General features: G+C 33.3%; 2 protein-coding genes across 2 annotated transcripts in view; one reads left to right on the top strand and one right to left on the bottom strand.

Annotated features, from left to right (window-relative positions):
- Window positions 1-232: 232 nt before the first annotated feature.
- LOC145277950 (uncharacterized) overlaps window positions 233-14,552 on the bottom strand; it is a 46,943-nt gene continuing 32,623 nt past the window's right edge. Inside the window, exons 9-11 of the mRNA XM_080130051.1 lie at window positions 13,555-13,694; window positions 9,767-10,187; window positions 233-523 (exon numbers count right to left, since the gene is read on the bottom strand). Coding sequence (XP_079986177.1) covers window positions 372-523; window positions 9,767-10,187; window positions 13,555-13,694 — 713 coding nt within the window. The 3' untranslated portion in view covers window positions 233-371. The remainder of the gene's footprint in view (window positions 524-9,766; window positions 10,188-13,554; window positions 13,695-14,552) is intronic.
- LOC145277953 (5-taurinomethyluridine-[tRNA] synthase subunit MTO1, mitochondrial-like) overlaps window positions 7,545-14,552 on the top strand; it is a 442,192-nt gene continuing 435,184 nt past the window's right edge. The window contains exon 1 of the mRNA XM_080130076.1: window positions 7,545-7,683. The gene's annotated coding sequence lies outside the window, so the exon portion shown is untranslated. The remainder of the gene's footprint in view (window positions 7,684-14,552) is intronic.

Below are 14,552 nucleotides of genomic sequence, written 5' to 3' on the forward strand. Positions count from 1 at the left end.
AAATACCTGGAATACTTGAGCAGGAGTAAGATATTGTTATGATTGCTGACTAAAAGTTAGCATATTAAGTTAGAGAGCTGCTCTAGTTGTTACAAAACGTAATTGAATGATTTTTACAGAAAGGTAAGTCTACTAAACTTACACACACAAAGAAAGAGGCATAATTCGTGCATATAAAAGCAACCATATAAATGCCAATGGACATATCAAATGATGATTGTTCTGTGTGATGATATTAACAGTGAAAATAAACACATTTCAACAAGACATTATGAAATTGTTTTTTTAAATAACAGAAAAAAAAAAGTTTTAAGTTTTCCTCCATTTTATAATGATAACATCTGTGTCAGATTTTTTCCCATAATGCAATTTTACTGTTTACAGTAAATTGAATGAATTTCTAATTCCTTTTCTTGCAAATACATTTTATCACATTGTTTGCAAACAAATGTCAATATTTGTGTCTCGGTTTGAGGAGCATGTGTTCGGCTTGCAAGTTCAGTTTCAAATACTTGAGATTTTCCTACAGTGAAAAAGAAAAAAAATTGAATTAGTAATTATGTATGTTAGTCGTATACAGAAAAAAAAATGATATATATTTTAGATGGCCAGTGATATTACTATTTAAATAATTTTTCTGAATAAATAGCTTTATTTTAATTAAACAAACTATTTTTATTTTCTAAGTGCAAATTCAGCATGAACACGGTATTTGAGATGATTTTTCTCTAATTATTATCTTTAAAGTGAATTTTACGTTTTGACTTGCCATTCTTCTCATCTTTTTTAATCACCTTTCTTCCTTTTTGTTTTGGAATATTGTGTTCGTTTTTTTTTGTATTAATATTAGATCATCTGTAAAGAATATCCAAATAACCCAAAGATAATATTTTTCATATTTGGTTGCGAAACACATGTAAGATGGTAAAGAAAAAAGTACATGCATTCATTAAAATAAAGAATTTTACAAAAATTGTGGGGGAATATGGGCAAAGAACACCGGTTAAGATATACACCAGAGACTTACTTCCCTTACTTACTTACTTACTTACTTACTTACTTACTTACTTACTTACTTACTTATTAAATACCTACAGACACTAGTGTTTCATCCTTTCAGGAATTTGATAAGTGGATAGTCCTTAATTTACTTACACACACACACACACACACACACACACACACCGATATTTTGACAAGGGAAGGTACGTTTTTACTCCTCATGGGAACTATGCCCACTTGAGACAAAGTAGAACTCTAACCACTTCTAAAGTGAGTACCGATTTATTGTTGTTCTATATTGAGATGTTCTTTTATTCTTTATGCTTGTCAATTTGTAATAAATGTGTGTTTATATACTTGTAAACTATTTGTGTTCATTAAGTATTTTTAGTTTCAGTGACTCAATCAACTATGAGATGCCTAATACTTACAACAAAATATACAAAAAATATAATAGTACACTGGTTTCTTCTTTTACTTTTTGGAACAACCATATATATATATATATATATATATATATATATATATATATATATATATATATATATATATATATAATTATGACAGCCCCTTTAAGAAACTTGTTTCGTATCGTTGAGCACTTTCAATTAAATTAAGTCGGTCAGTTTAGCTCTTATGCATAGATCATCGTATAATGATTAGATCACTGTTCTGACGTAAAGAACATTTAAAATAAAAATGTTTAAATTCAACGTTATTTTACGCAGTTAATGGTAGCCGAATGGATACGGTCTTTGCTAATCAAGCCAGAGATGGCTCATGTTGCTCAGTTCGAATCTGTCGACTGGTGTTAATTGTGACACCCTGCACTGAAGATTCTCGAAAGGATAAAACACTAGTGTCTGTAGGTATTTAATAATTATTATAGTAAAAAAATTATATATAATTAAAATTAAAATCTAATAAAAATTATAAAGATGAATATTATCTTTATATTAGAATCCAGATAATAGAAATCTCGGTATACTATATAGAACCATTAAAAGACAAGAAAAATTGACGATGAAAATAAAAATTGAATAAATAGTAATATTTATTAATTCAAACAATGTATTTTCAAAGATAGGTGCTTTTCATTTAGTAAAAATAATGTATCACTAGTTAGCATAAATTTGAAAATATTAAAAAAAAAAAAAGACATTTTTGTGAACTGAAAGGTATTTTCAATAGACTTAAATAAAACAAAACAGTGAAAATAAAAAATAACAATCAATTATCATTAAATTAATCAATGTATATATATATATATATATATATATATATATATATACATATGTATATATATATGTATATATATACATATGTATATATATACATATCTATATATATATACATATGTATATATATATATACATATCTATATATATATATACATATGTATATATATACATATGTATATATATACATATCTATATATATATATATATACATATGTATATATATATACATATGTATATATATACATATATACATATGTATATATATATACATATGTATATATATACATATGTGTATATATATACATATCTATATATATATACATATGTATATATATATATACATATCTATATATATATATATACATATGTATATATATATACATATGTATATATATACATATGTGTATATATATACATATCTATATATATACATATGTATACATATATATATACATATGTATATATATACATATATATATACATATGTATATATATACATATATATATACATATATATATACATATGTATATATATACATATATACATATACATATACATATATATATACATATATATATATACATATACATATATATATACATATATATATACATATATATATATATATATATATATATATATATATATATATATATATATATAAAATAAAAATTACAATTAAATTTACCAAAATGATCCAAGATGGTAAAACTAAAGTATATTATAAATATTAAAGAATTAATATTTATAAAGTAATCTCAACCAGATGTAATAGCTTGATAAAACCAAATAGGAGATAGAGCTTATAATAAGAGCAAACAGTTAATAAAACATGTTTAAAAAAAACACTTTGAAAAAGAGTTAAAAACATATTTAATCTGAAAAGGAAACACTTGATAAGTGGATAGTCCTTAATCCGCGGAGTTTCGAAGAAATACTTTTCTTCTCATCAGAGGGTAGGAATTAGCAAAATGCGGGATCGGATTTTGTATACAAACGTATTTGATGAAACTACAAGTAAGTTTAACATCTTACTGATAACAAAAAGTGAATCAGAGGGAATATGGTGAAGAAAAAGGTGATTACACGTGAATGGATAGTCTGGTGAAAGGTAAATAATCCAATGACGGTAAAATCCAAAGATATAACTCCAAAAAAGTTAATTGAGTTTCCATTTGCACAAGTAAAATCCAAGGAAATCACGTAATTGGAAGATGGTCCCAAATAATCCAAAAGGCCGAAATCCATGGAATAATTCACCAATATGTACAAGATTATAAGACATTAATTGGGGAAGGGAGAAAGGTCACATTATTTTTGTTCGAGAATGAATGTGTCTTAATTGCTTAATAGTCTTATTTACTGGTGAGTCATCACTTATCAAAATCAAAAGTTACTCAAGGTTAAAAGTTAATGAAATCGATAGATTCTCAGTTGAATGATAAATAATATTATGAGAGGATTGAAACTGATTAATGAAATGAACAAGATTTGATTACTTATGGAAACGATTTGTTGGCATTAGATTTGAAAACGACCATGTTGTAATCTATGGAGAAACAGTCCAATGGTAATGTGTTCCATAAGTTTTGCTTATGGAAATTCTGCCAGATGCTAAGCACGTGGAGAAATGAAGGAAACATTTTTTCCATTGTAGTAACAAGGAGGAGTTCTTGTTGTAAATGTCTTACAGAAAGTAAGCAGACATTGGAGCTCAGTTGGGCATCTTCTGTTGAAATAATGACAGAGCAGAAGGAGACTAGCAACGTTTCTTCTGTGAGAAAAGAGTTTTAAGAAAAATTAGATTTCAAAGTGGTTTTTGTACTCTGTCAAGGCTAGAAAAAGTGCTCTGATCAGAATCTCCCCAAATGTGTCAACCATACTCTTGTGCCCACGCGCGTAACCCACTACCAGACCGCCGACCCCCAACATCGTGTGTCGTGGATTTTTCGTTCAACTATTCTTCTTATGGCCGGATCATCATTTTCTCGCTGGCGACTGTCGATGGGAATACACGTGGGTCCACAAAGTAAAAGAATAAAGTAAAACAAACAAGAAAAACACAAACACCAATGTTTCACATAAATTTGACGGTTGGACTTGTGAGTGTGTGTGTGTTCTCCCCGTTCTATCGATGTTATGTTCGTCTGTCAGTTGCAATTCGTCTCTATCTCTGTTTCATAGTCAACTCTAAAAACTGTTCAACCATTGTCGCTATCAGCTTCCATCCGCCGCAAATGGCATCTAGTTGTCAACTGCCTTCTCTGCGTCGGTATCTGAAGTTCCCCCACCCCAACTACCGGAAGCTGTCCTTCCCTGTGTTATCTGTTCTGTAGGTTTCTATTGTCATTGTCAAATCTAAAAGGCTCGATCTAAAAATAGGCCCATTTCAGGTCCACTTTATAGTATCACACTATCATCTAAGGATGGATTGGATTCTTACATATGATCAGGAGACTGATCTAGCCATTTTTCCAGAAACCTAAATCTGGACCATTTGTAAAACGTTGAATATCGAATGCAGCATCAAGTCATGGGAACATGTTTACCGGAAACAACAGTTGGAAATAAGTCGTACACCATCCACTATGACTATACGATCCTTACACCTATGCACTTAGGAAACGGAACCATAAAACCTGACAGTGATATGGGACAGGGAGAAAGAAGCAACCTTTGTAGAAGTTAGTGTTCCCAATGATGCTGGATTAAACAGAGCTGAAAAGGAAAAGATAACGAAATACCAAGGTCTTATGTATGACATGAAAAGAAATTGGAATCTTAGGAAGATCTCTATCATTCCAGTTATTATAGGAGTTACTGGACTCATGCAAAAAATTTTCAAAAACTATCTTGCAAATATACCCGGCAAATCAAGTGCAAGACAGATTCACGCAATCACATATAAAGAGACAGTCAGAATTTTAAAAAGACCTCTCGATTGGAATATGTTTACCAGAAAGAACAGAAATGTCAGACACCATCCACTATTAATATGCAATTCATACAAACGGAACTATTAAACCTGACATAGTGATATGGGATAAGAAGGAGAAAGAAGCAACCTTAGTAGAAGTTAGTGTCCCTAATGATACTGGATTAAACAAAGCTGAGAGGGAAAAATAACAAAATACCAAGGTCTTATATACGACATAAAAAGAAACTGGAATCTTAGGAAGATCTCCATCATTCCAATTATTATAGAAACAATCAAACTCCTGAAAAATAATTTCAAAAATTACCTAGCAAATATACCCAGTGAACCAAGAGAGATACAAACAACTGCACATTAAAGGAACGGTTAGAATCTTGAAAAGATCCCTCGGTTTTAATGTATAAGATAGCAAGTAAATATCTGGCATCCAGTAGGTTTCCTCATCTAGAACAAAATAAGAAAATTGAAAAAAAAAAAGTGTTGGCATTCATTTCTCCAATTTTATTTTTAGAATCGAGTACTCATAGGACGGATCAGATGTAGGTTGCCAACACCCATAGTGAAAATAGAGCAACATCACTGACTAAATTTCAATACAACATGCCAAGCCCACAGTCTATGTATGTGACCACTGTCATCACTTAAGACTTAATGGTGGCTTATAAGAACGTTGATGTCCCCTCAACATAAATACCCTTAGTTAATCTGACAAGCTGCAAAATCCCACTCCTTTACTGTTGAGGTCCCTTAGATATCAGAAAACCTTCTCCCTCTTTCCTGCTAGACTTTGGAATTCCCTTCCTCTTTCCTGCTTTCCCAACTGTACTAAAATGTATAAGTTAAAGACATCTCGCTGCTCAACTCTCTACTTAAAGTATCACAATCGTTTCTTACGATTTTACTTGTTACAATGAATTGAGTAAAAAAAAACAAAACAAAAATGAATAAATAAATAAAAAAGAAAGACGATCAGTAAGAGGATTAGGTTCAGAATAGATTCTGGATGCCTGATTTTGCAGCGAGCGTGAACTTTACTCTTGGAGATGTGAGATCATCCACTCCCTCCAAAAATCTCTCCTTGTCAGACGCTTTCATTGGTTCAGCCATGCCCTTCGCCAACATTTGCCAGTGATGAACGATGGCTATGCATGGACGTTTGGAGCACACTTTGTCATACAAAGATAGTTCCAAAAAAAAAAAAAAGCCTCATATGTGTTTTTAACTCAGAGAGTTGAAGAGATGACCAACTTTTTCTGCTTCAGAATTTATTTTTCTACATAGTCACCACCAGGAATTCAATGATGCATCTCTGCTTCTGATGCATGTCCACGACAGGAGTTGCTTTCTTAGAGCCCCACACCGTCAATATCTGCAACAGAGCGATGAAATTTTCAGGTCATGAATGAATAAGTTCGGTCATCATCACAATGCAATTTGCAATCTCCTTTGATCCATTTGGGTGGAATAAAAATAGGCATTACTTTTGGAACGCCCCTCGTAACTTATTTGTAATATCTAGTAACAGAATGATGTTAAATGCTAACAAGCGATTCTGTTTGATGGTAGGAAGATGTCTAACAAGCAATAAACTAAGTGACCTTGTTTTTTTCTTAATGGGAAGCATAAAATATGTTACAAAAGTAGTGAATGTAGGAATGCATGTATGACATGTTTTTAGGTCAAAGAAATTAATGACAGCCATTTTGTTTTTATGCACCATCATAAAATTTAATTACATTTTTTATTAATTATCCAACAAACCAAACAATGGTCAAGAAACAAATATAAAACAAATGTTTCCAAAGTCAAGATAAGTTACTCTTCTACCTACCCGGGTAAATTTTTGGTGTTTAACTTATTTTAAAGCGTTTATCAAGTTTGAAACGCAAGCAGTGCTGGAGCGCTTAAGTTAAAATAATAACAAAGATGGCAGAAATGAGGTCGTCATGTTTGGAGTCTCAAGAATCGACCAAAACCTGAAAATAAATACTGGTAGAAATCTACCAAATAAATATCCCCATGATATTTATTGGGTGGATTTCTATCAGTATTTTGTTTTTTATTTTTCAGTTTGAGCGATTACCTAGACTCTAAAGATGGCAGCCTTATCTCCGCCATCTTGTTGCCCATTTAACTTAAGTGCTCTGTCCTACTCGCATTTCAAACTTAATAAACGTTTTAAAATAAGTTAAAACACCAAAAATATTATCCAGGTAGGTAGAAGAATAACTTATCTTGCCTTTGGTAACATTTATTTGTTAGATATTTGTTTCTTGACGTTTTTTTTTTCATGAAAAAGACCTTCAAAAACTACCTGGCAAATATACCCGCTGAACCAAGTGCAAAAGAGATTCAAACAATTGCACTCAAAAAAAGGGAAGGTGACGGTTGTCTTATGGTTAACGACACAAACTGATGACCTGGATGTTCCAAGTTCGATTCCAGTTCATTCCACAAAAATCACTTTCACTTAGGATGTTTGCAACCTTCTTGTGGTTCCTTCTGTAAGTACCTTATGTCTTTCATGAAATAATTCTAACTAGAAAAATTATCAGGGAAACCAATGCCAATAATAGAATCTTTAGATTCATATGATATGATGATGACTTAAAGGGACGATTAGAATCTTTAAACATTTCTAAGTTGGAATGCACGAGATAATGGGTGAATGTCAGGCATCCAGTAGGATGCCCCATCCCCAGCTAGAACAAAATGATAAGAAAATTGAAAATAAAAGTGAGAAAAACACATAGGGTAAGAACATAACATGAAACCGCAGCAAAGTGCTATGACTCATCTCTACATACAGATTAGTGTTGGGACGATTAATCAGAATCGGAATTGGGAATTGAAAAAATCGGAACTTTTGTGGATATCAGAATCGAAAGATTTGTGCCTATGACGAAATCCCTGGCGACACCAGATGATCTTGCTTTTCAAATAGAGGAAGAGAAGATGGGAGAGGAAAAACAGATGTTTATGAGATTCCTGTCCACAGGAAAGAGTAAATATTTCAATGAGAGAATAAATAGTGAATATTTCGATGGGAAATAAATAAATATGATAATGAGATTCTAGAGTTGGCAGAAAAAGCAATACAGGGTCGTTTTCTGGTTTAGGTTAGAACAACAATTTAAATTATTAAAGAAACAATTTTTTGTTGAAAGGTACAATGACTTGGGTTCAAAAGGTCTCTTTTGGTGTCTGGGAGGTATTGTCGTTGGGTTCATCTGTTGTATTTTAACTGCCAGATCACCAGCCAGTGATAAGTTAGTTGGACAGATAGATAAATAAATTGAACATAGGGAGAGATATGGTCATGAAAGACGAAGAAGAGAGTAAAGAAAGAGAAAATGAAAATAATAAAATAATGAGTTCACGAGATAAAGAAAAGAATAAGATAAAGAAAAAGAAAGAATAACTCCCAAAAGGCAGAGGGAGGAATTTCTGATTTGATAAAAACGATTGACTTTTTGGAGTTAGGGTCTTTAGTCCAGAGTCGCTTTTGACTGACTAGCATCGAGACGTACACATCGCTCTCACCCCGCCAAGGAAGGGGGGGGGGGCGAAACCTCATAAGAGCTAAGTTGAAAAGCTCTTGTTTTTGGCTGGGAAATTGATTAGTGGAACTTAAGTATGCAACCTACATCATGAAGCTTGAATCAAAGAACTCGACTAAACAAGTGTAAAACGATTTATGAATAATTATTTTGTTTCGTTATATAAAAATGTCCCAGAGTTTTTCCTTGTTCTCGATTGCCGGCCTGAAATGAAGATACAGTTTGTTTCAGAGATCCCTTGACGCCAGATGATGAAAGAGACAGACTGGATCCAGCACAAAGCCAGAGTGACGGCCGAAATCGACAATGTTGCCACATGGACTTAGGGTCATGCACATTTTGCGTGCCCTGAGCAGCAGAAGATATTTTCCAGTGACCAGTGAGAGTCTGATCACCCTTAAGGGGTCCACCACTAGACAAGTAAGAATGTAGTCCCGCTGGGTTGCATCTATGGTCCTGTGAGCTGGGAGCGACGAACACGGCCAGAAGTACATCACAAGTATGCTCCCATGAACCAGGATAGCGACGGATGCGGTCCGGCCCTCGGACGAGAAGAAGAGAGAAGGTATATTATATGCCTATTTTCTGGTGCCAAAAATGATTTCTTTTATTATCTTTTTTTATTTATTTTCTTCGAAACAAAAGCTTCCCACTGCTGGTAGAAATGATAAAGTAATCAATATTTATTGATTTTAAACTACCAGTAAAACTAAAGTGTATATATCACCCCCTTCACACACACACACACACACACACACACACACACACACACACACACACACACAAGTGTGTTTTTATGTTTGAGAAAATATATGAGACATTTAACATGTGTTTTTACAGTAATCGGGAAAAATAACTTTACAATTTAATATATAGAGATTTATGAAGAATCGGAATCAGTAATTGTATCGGCATTGGGAATTTAGTAGGGAATCGGTAATTGTATCAGAATCGGGAAAAGTATTGGAATCGTCCCATCGCTAATACAGACAAATAAATACTTCTTCCATAAATATTATTTTCTTACCTCTTATTCCCCATGAATTATCATTGTGCAATTTCCCCTGCTGTTTCAAGGATATGTAAGTTCTTATGCTAGACTCTTTGGACATTCTTCCGCTTATTGGATCTCTATCTTTTGCAACAAGCTTTTTCCCATGAATTGAATTTGCTGTTTTTGAACGAAATAAAGTAGAATTGTTTTTTGTAGCTGTTGAGCATGAATTGTTTCTGAGACTGGCAGCTGTGGAAACTCGTTCATTCCTTGTTTTTGGAGGGGTTTTCTCAATAGCGTTTGTATTAAAATTTTTCTCTGCATTTTTGGAAAGCAATAGATTTTCGTTTTCGGTGTATCTTTCCTTACTCTCTTCAGATTTCTTCACATGAAGATCTTTGTCTCTGTTTTGAATTGCATCCACATTCCAAAGTGAAACAGGCTTCAAATTTTTCTGCAAAATAATTCAGTCAGAATTATAAATATCCTTAAAAAATACACCAGTCAAGACAAGAATGTGATAAAAACAACACTGTAAGCAGATGCTAAAAGGAAAAATATTTTGTCTACTATTATGGTATACAATCAATTTTAAGTAGCAACTAATTTACTGTTTATTGTAAACAAATATAATTGTTTATCTGATAGATGAAAAAGATAGATTTATGGTGAAATGTTTTTTTAATTCATGTCATATTAGATAATTATTGAAAAAATGTCTCTATTGTAACAGTCTTCCTACATGAAATAAATATTTTGCAAAGAAACTAAAGCTAAAAATAATTCATTATTATAAAATACATGGTTGAAAAAAAAATTGGCTAGACCAAATCAAATATCGATTTGTCAGGTACAATACTATCACTGTTTAATGTAATTTTATGTGTTAGAATAGATATCCAATTTATATAGAAGTAAAATACAGCTGGACCATTACAAGACATTAATATAAAGATGAGAGAAACAATTATTAAAAATCTTATTCCAATCAAAATTATCAGACAAAACATTCAGCCAATTTTATTACGTTTTTTTTTCTTTCAAATTTTCAATATTTTATCTATATAGAAAAATTATTATAAATGAATTTAATGACTCTAGTCAGTTGACTCATCTTCTCTCCAAATCAATTATATGAAGGTGGTTTCAAAAGTAAGGCCTTCTATTTTTTAACTCAAAACCTAAAACGTTGAAGAGCTACAAAGACAGGAGTGGTACCATTAAAACAAGTGACCTTTTGTGCTCCAGAATTAATTTTCCTACATAGTCACGACCATTGTCAATATACTTTTGCCAGTCTCTTTTGACGCCTCGGTTATAAAAAGTTGGAGAGTGCTTTGTCACTCACATTTCATCGACTGATGTTCCTTTCTTTAAGTTCATGTTCACATTTGCAGATTTTCAATATTTCTGTAAATTTTGGAAATCTAATTTATAAAAATCACTGTGTCTGCCTGTCGGCCTTCATATTTTCAAACTCTGTCTCTTCTGAAACTGAAAGTTGCAGAGCGGCACTAGGAACCTCAAATGATTGGATTTTTTTATAAACCGTTCTTTTATGGGTCTTTAGTCGGTTAAAATAGTTTTTAAGGGTCAAAATTAGAAAAAATCGTTGTACATTTTGTACATTCAACTTAATTTATTTTTAATTTTTAATGAGTTCATATGTGTGTCACATTGGTACAGTGGTAACGTCACTATCTTTGAATGTTACAGTTTCGGTTTCGATTCTAACTAATAGCACCCAAATACTTTCTTTTTTACTTTTGAAGTCATGACTCTATAATAATATTTACGAAATGTGGACAAATTAAAATATCATATTTAAGCATATTTTATGCCCGGGCAAAACCGGGCACCTTACCCCTGCTAGTCTAATTTACAAAACTCACTATGTCTGTCTGTCTGTCTGTCTCCATATTTTCAAACTCTATCTCCCACGAAACTAAAAGTTGCAGAGCGGCACTAGGGGCCTCAAATGGTTGCATTTTTTATGGATCATTCTTTTCTGAGTCTTTAGCCGGTTAAAATAGTTTTTAAGGAATCAAAAAAGAGGGTCGAAATTGAAAAAAATCGTTACACATTTTGTACATTCATCTTAGTTTATTTTTAATCAGTTCACATGCATGTCACGTTGGTACAGTGGTAACGTCACCAGCTTTGAATGCTACAGTTTTGCTTTTGGTTTCAATTCTTACTGATGACACCCAAATATTTTTTTTTACTTTTGAAATCACGACTCTATAATAATATATACAAAATCTGGACAGATTAAAATATCCTATTTAAGTGTGTTTTATGCCCAGGCAAAACCGTGCCCCTCCCCGCTAGAATAGCTATATAAATAGAAAATGATGCGTCTGATGGGTAACAAAGTGAAGTGAGGGGACGAAGACATGAATAACATACATAAAGCAGGGGGGTCGGTAGTACCACAGGTAGAGGGGGTAATTCTTCCTATAGAGTTGATAACTGTTGTTCTAGTAAATTATGGGTGCATGTGTGACACCATCAACTCTCTGAACGTTAAGGTCCACATCTACATCTACTTTCTAGACTGTTCATTAGTTGGTTGATCAATCCTACAAGACACAATCTGTCTCTAACTATATCAAAATCCTCACATGTGTCCAACTAGACACTGTCCTGAACCAAACACTGACCTCAATTGTAACTGTCAGAAAGACTGTCGCAAAATTCATGGACACACCAAAAAAACTGCCCACACACTAACTCTAAATATATCTCCGGTCCTTTTGTTCCCATTCAACACCACAACTTAATTTGTCTACCCTTCCTCTCCATTGTTCTACCGATAAACTTATTTCTTCTTCTTTTTTTTGTTATACTTTTTCCTCTTTCCTCCCCCCCCCCTTAATACTTGGAGGGGAGAAAGCAATGTTGATAGTATAACATTTATACCAGTTTAATAGGATGAAACTTTTAAAATGAAGCTCTTGGAATATTAGTAAAAGTTATCAAGACTTACAGCACAATCACATTTACACACCAGTTCTCATCAGATTTTCAAAATTAAGCAATGATGAGACTGGCCCGTACTAGATGGGTGACTATTTGGGAAGGGTAGGCGCTGTATGCATGGTGCCGAATTGTAGAAAGTTCCGAGTCTGGGAGGGCTTTAAAATCATAAGGGAAGACACCCCTAAATCAAGATGGAAAGCAACGGGAAACTACTATCTTTACTTGCCTTCCCGAGATTATCATGGCTCTACAATTTGGAGAACTGTGGTCACCGACACTGTTAAAACAGCAGGGCCGCCACATGCATTATGTTATGGCTGATGTAATCGTCAACCTTCTTTAGGTGCATTAGAACTCTGGAATCTTTACGTTGAATTCATAAATCGATAGTAATAGTTTCTTCCCTTGCACAGCTAGGCTTTAGAATTCCCTTCCTGATACCTGTTTCCCTGACTATACTGATATGCAGAATTTTAAATGTAACATAAACCAACGTCTTCTTAATCTTCCCTAAGCATAGTCCCAAATAGTAGCCCTTACGTTCAAATGGCGATATGACTTGTTTGTGGGTGACTGTGAGTTAGAAAAAAAGAAAAAAGAGATACAGAATTTTAAACAGGACCCTTTATTTAAACCACAAGGGTCGATTGTTCTCGTTCTGTCAGCTATGATCAGGTAAAATATGTTGATCATTATTCATACCAAGAAAAGGAAAATTGAGATGAATTCACTTGTTTTTAGAACCCAAAACCAAATTCTTAACACAAGAGTCATGTATTCTATATTTCCTAAATCAACTGATTTTATTTATTTTGTTATATATTTAAGGGTTTGCTTACCTCATGACTTGGATTCAATTCGTATTTTTCATTCATGGAGAGCGACAACCTTAGGGTGTGATTCTGTTTCTCCAACAACTCAATACGAACAATGTTCGCTTGGATCTGCAATTCCATGTCATGAATCAGATCGCCATTGCCTAAAAAATAGAGAAAAAATAAGTTGAAAGTGTAATCTGCTCCATGGTCGGATCCTCCCCTAGCTGCTGGTACACGGCATAAGCCCCTTTAGTGAGTCTCAATGGGATAACCATAGCTGGGTCTTTAATCTTGCACAACCGGCAAACGCGCTCAGCCTTTTCCAGCCATTCGACCACCGAGGGACCAGTGGGGGAGCCATCGAATTCCGGAATTAATCTGATGTCAAATTTCTCCATACCAAAGCCGAGATAGCTTGTAATCAGAGTTTTTTTTTTCTGTCTGTTTCGATTTACTCAAAAACCGCACACACCTCGTCTTCTCATGTATCGTTCTCTTCTTCCTCTTCTACTTCTTGCTCTTTTTCTTCTTTTTTCTTCTCAGTCGTCAGAAGCGTCGTCTTTGTCTTGACTACGTTTTTCCTTCTGCCTTCTTGCTCACAGTGACCCGTTTTTATGCTAAGCTGAACTCTCGTGTGTGCGAGAGAACACGAGATTTTGCGTGATTACTTGGCAATATTAACCGGCCGCCGCCATCTTGCCATTTTTCTTTGGACGTGCCCGCTTTGCAGAGTGCACACCTCGAGCGTTTGTCAGGTAAGCCCGTCTGTTCGCAATTTATTACACAGAAAGAAATGCTTTAAAAATAATACGCCTCAGGGCTCTACAAACAAATTTATCTTTAGTTGACCTTTGACAACTAAATATTTTCGTTTACTAGCCAAATAGAAAAGTTACTAGCCAAACCCACATGATTTTTAGAATATGACATTTTCCTTCTGTGACGAGTATGTGCATCATAACGATTTTTCTACGTTTTTTTTTTTTAATAAGTGTAATTCTAAATATACAACAAATTTT

The sequence above is a fragment of the Euprymna scolopes genome, chromosome 1 (assembly GCF_053919585.1).
Source record: "Euprymna scolopes isolate OS-2025 chromosome 1, ASM5391958v1, whole genome shotgun sequence".
Taxonomy (NCBI): Eukaryota; Metazoa; Mollusca; class Cephalopoda; order Sepiida; family Sepiolidae; genus Euprymna; species Euprymna scolopes.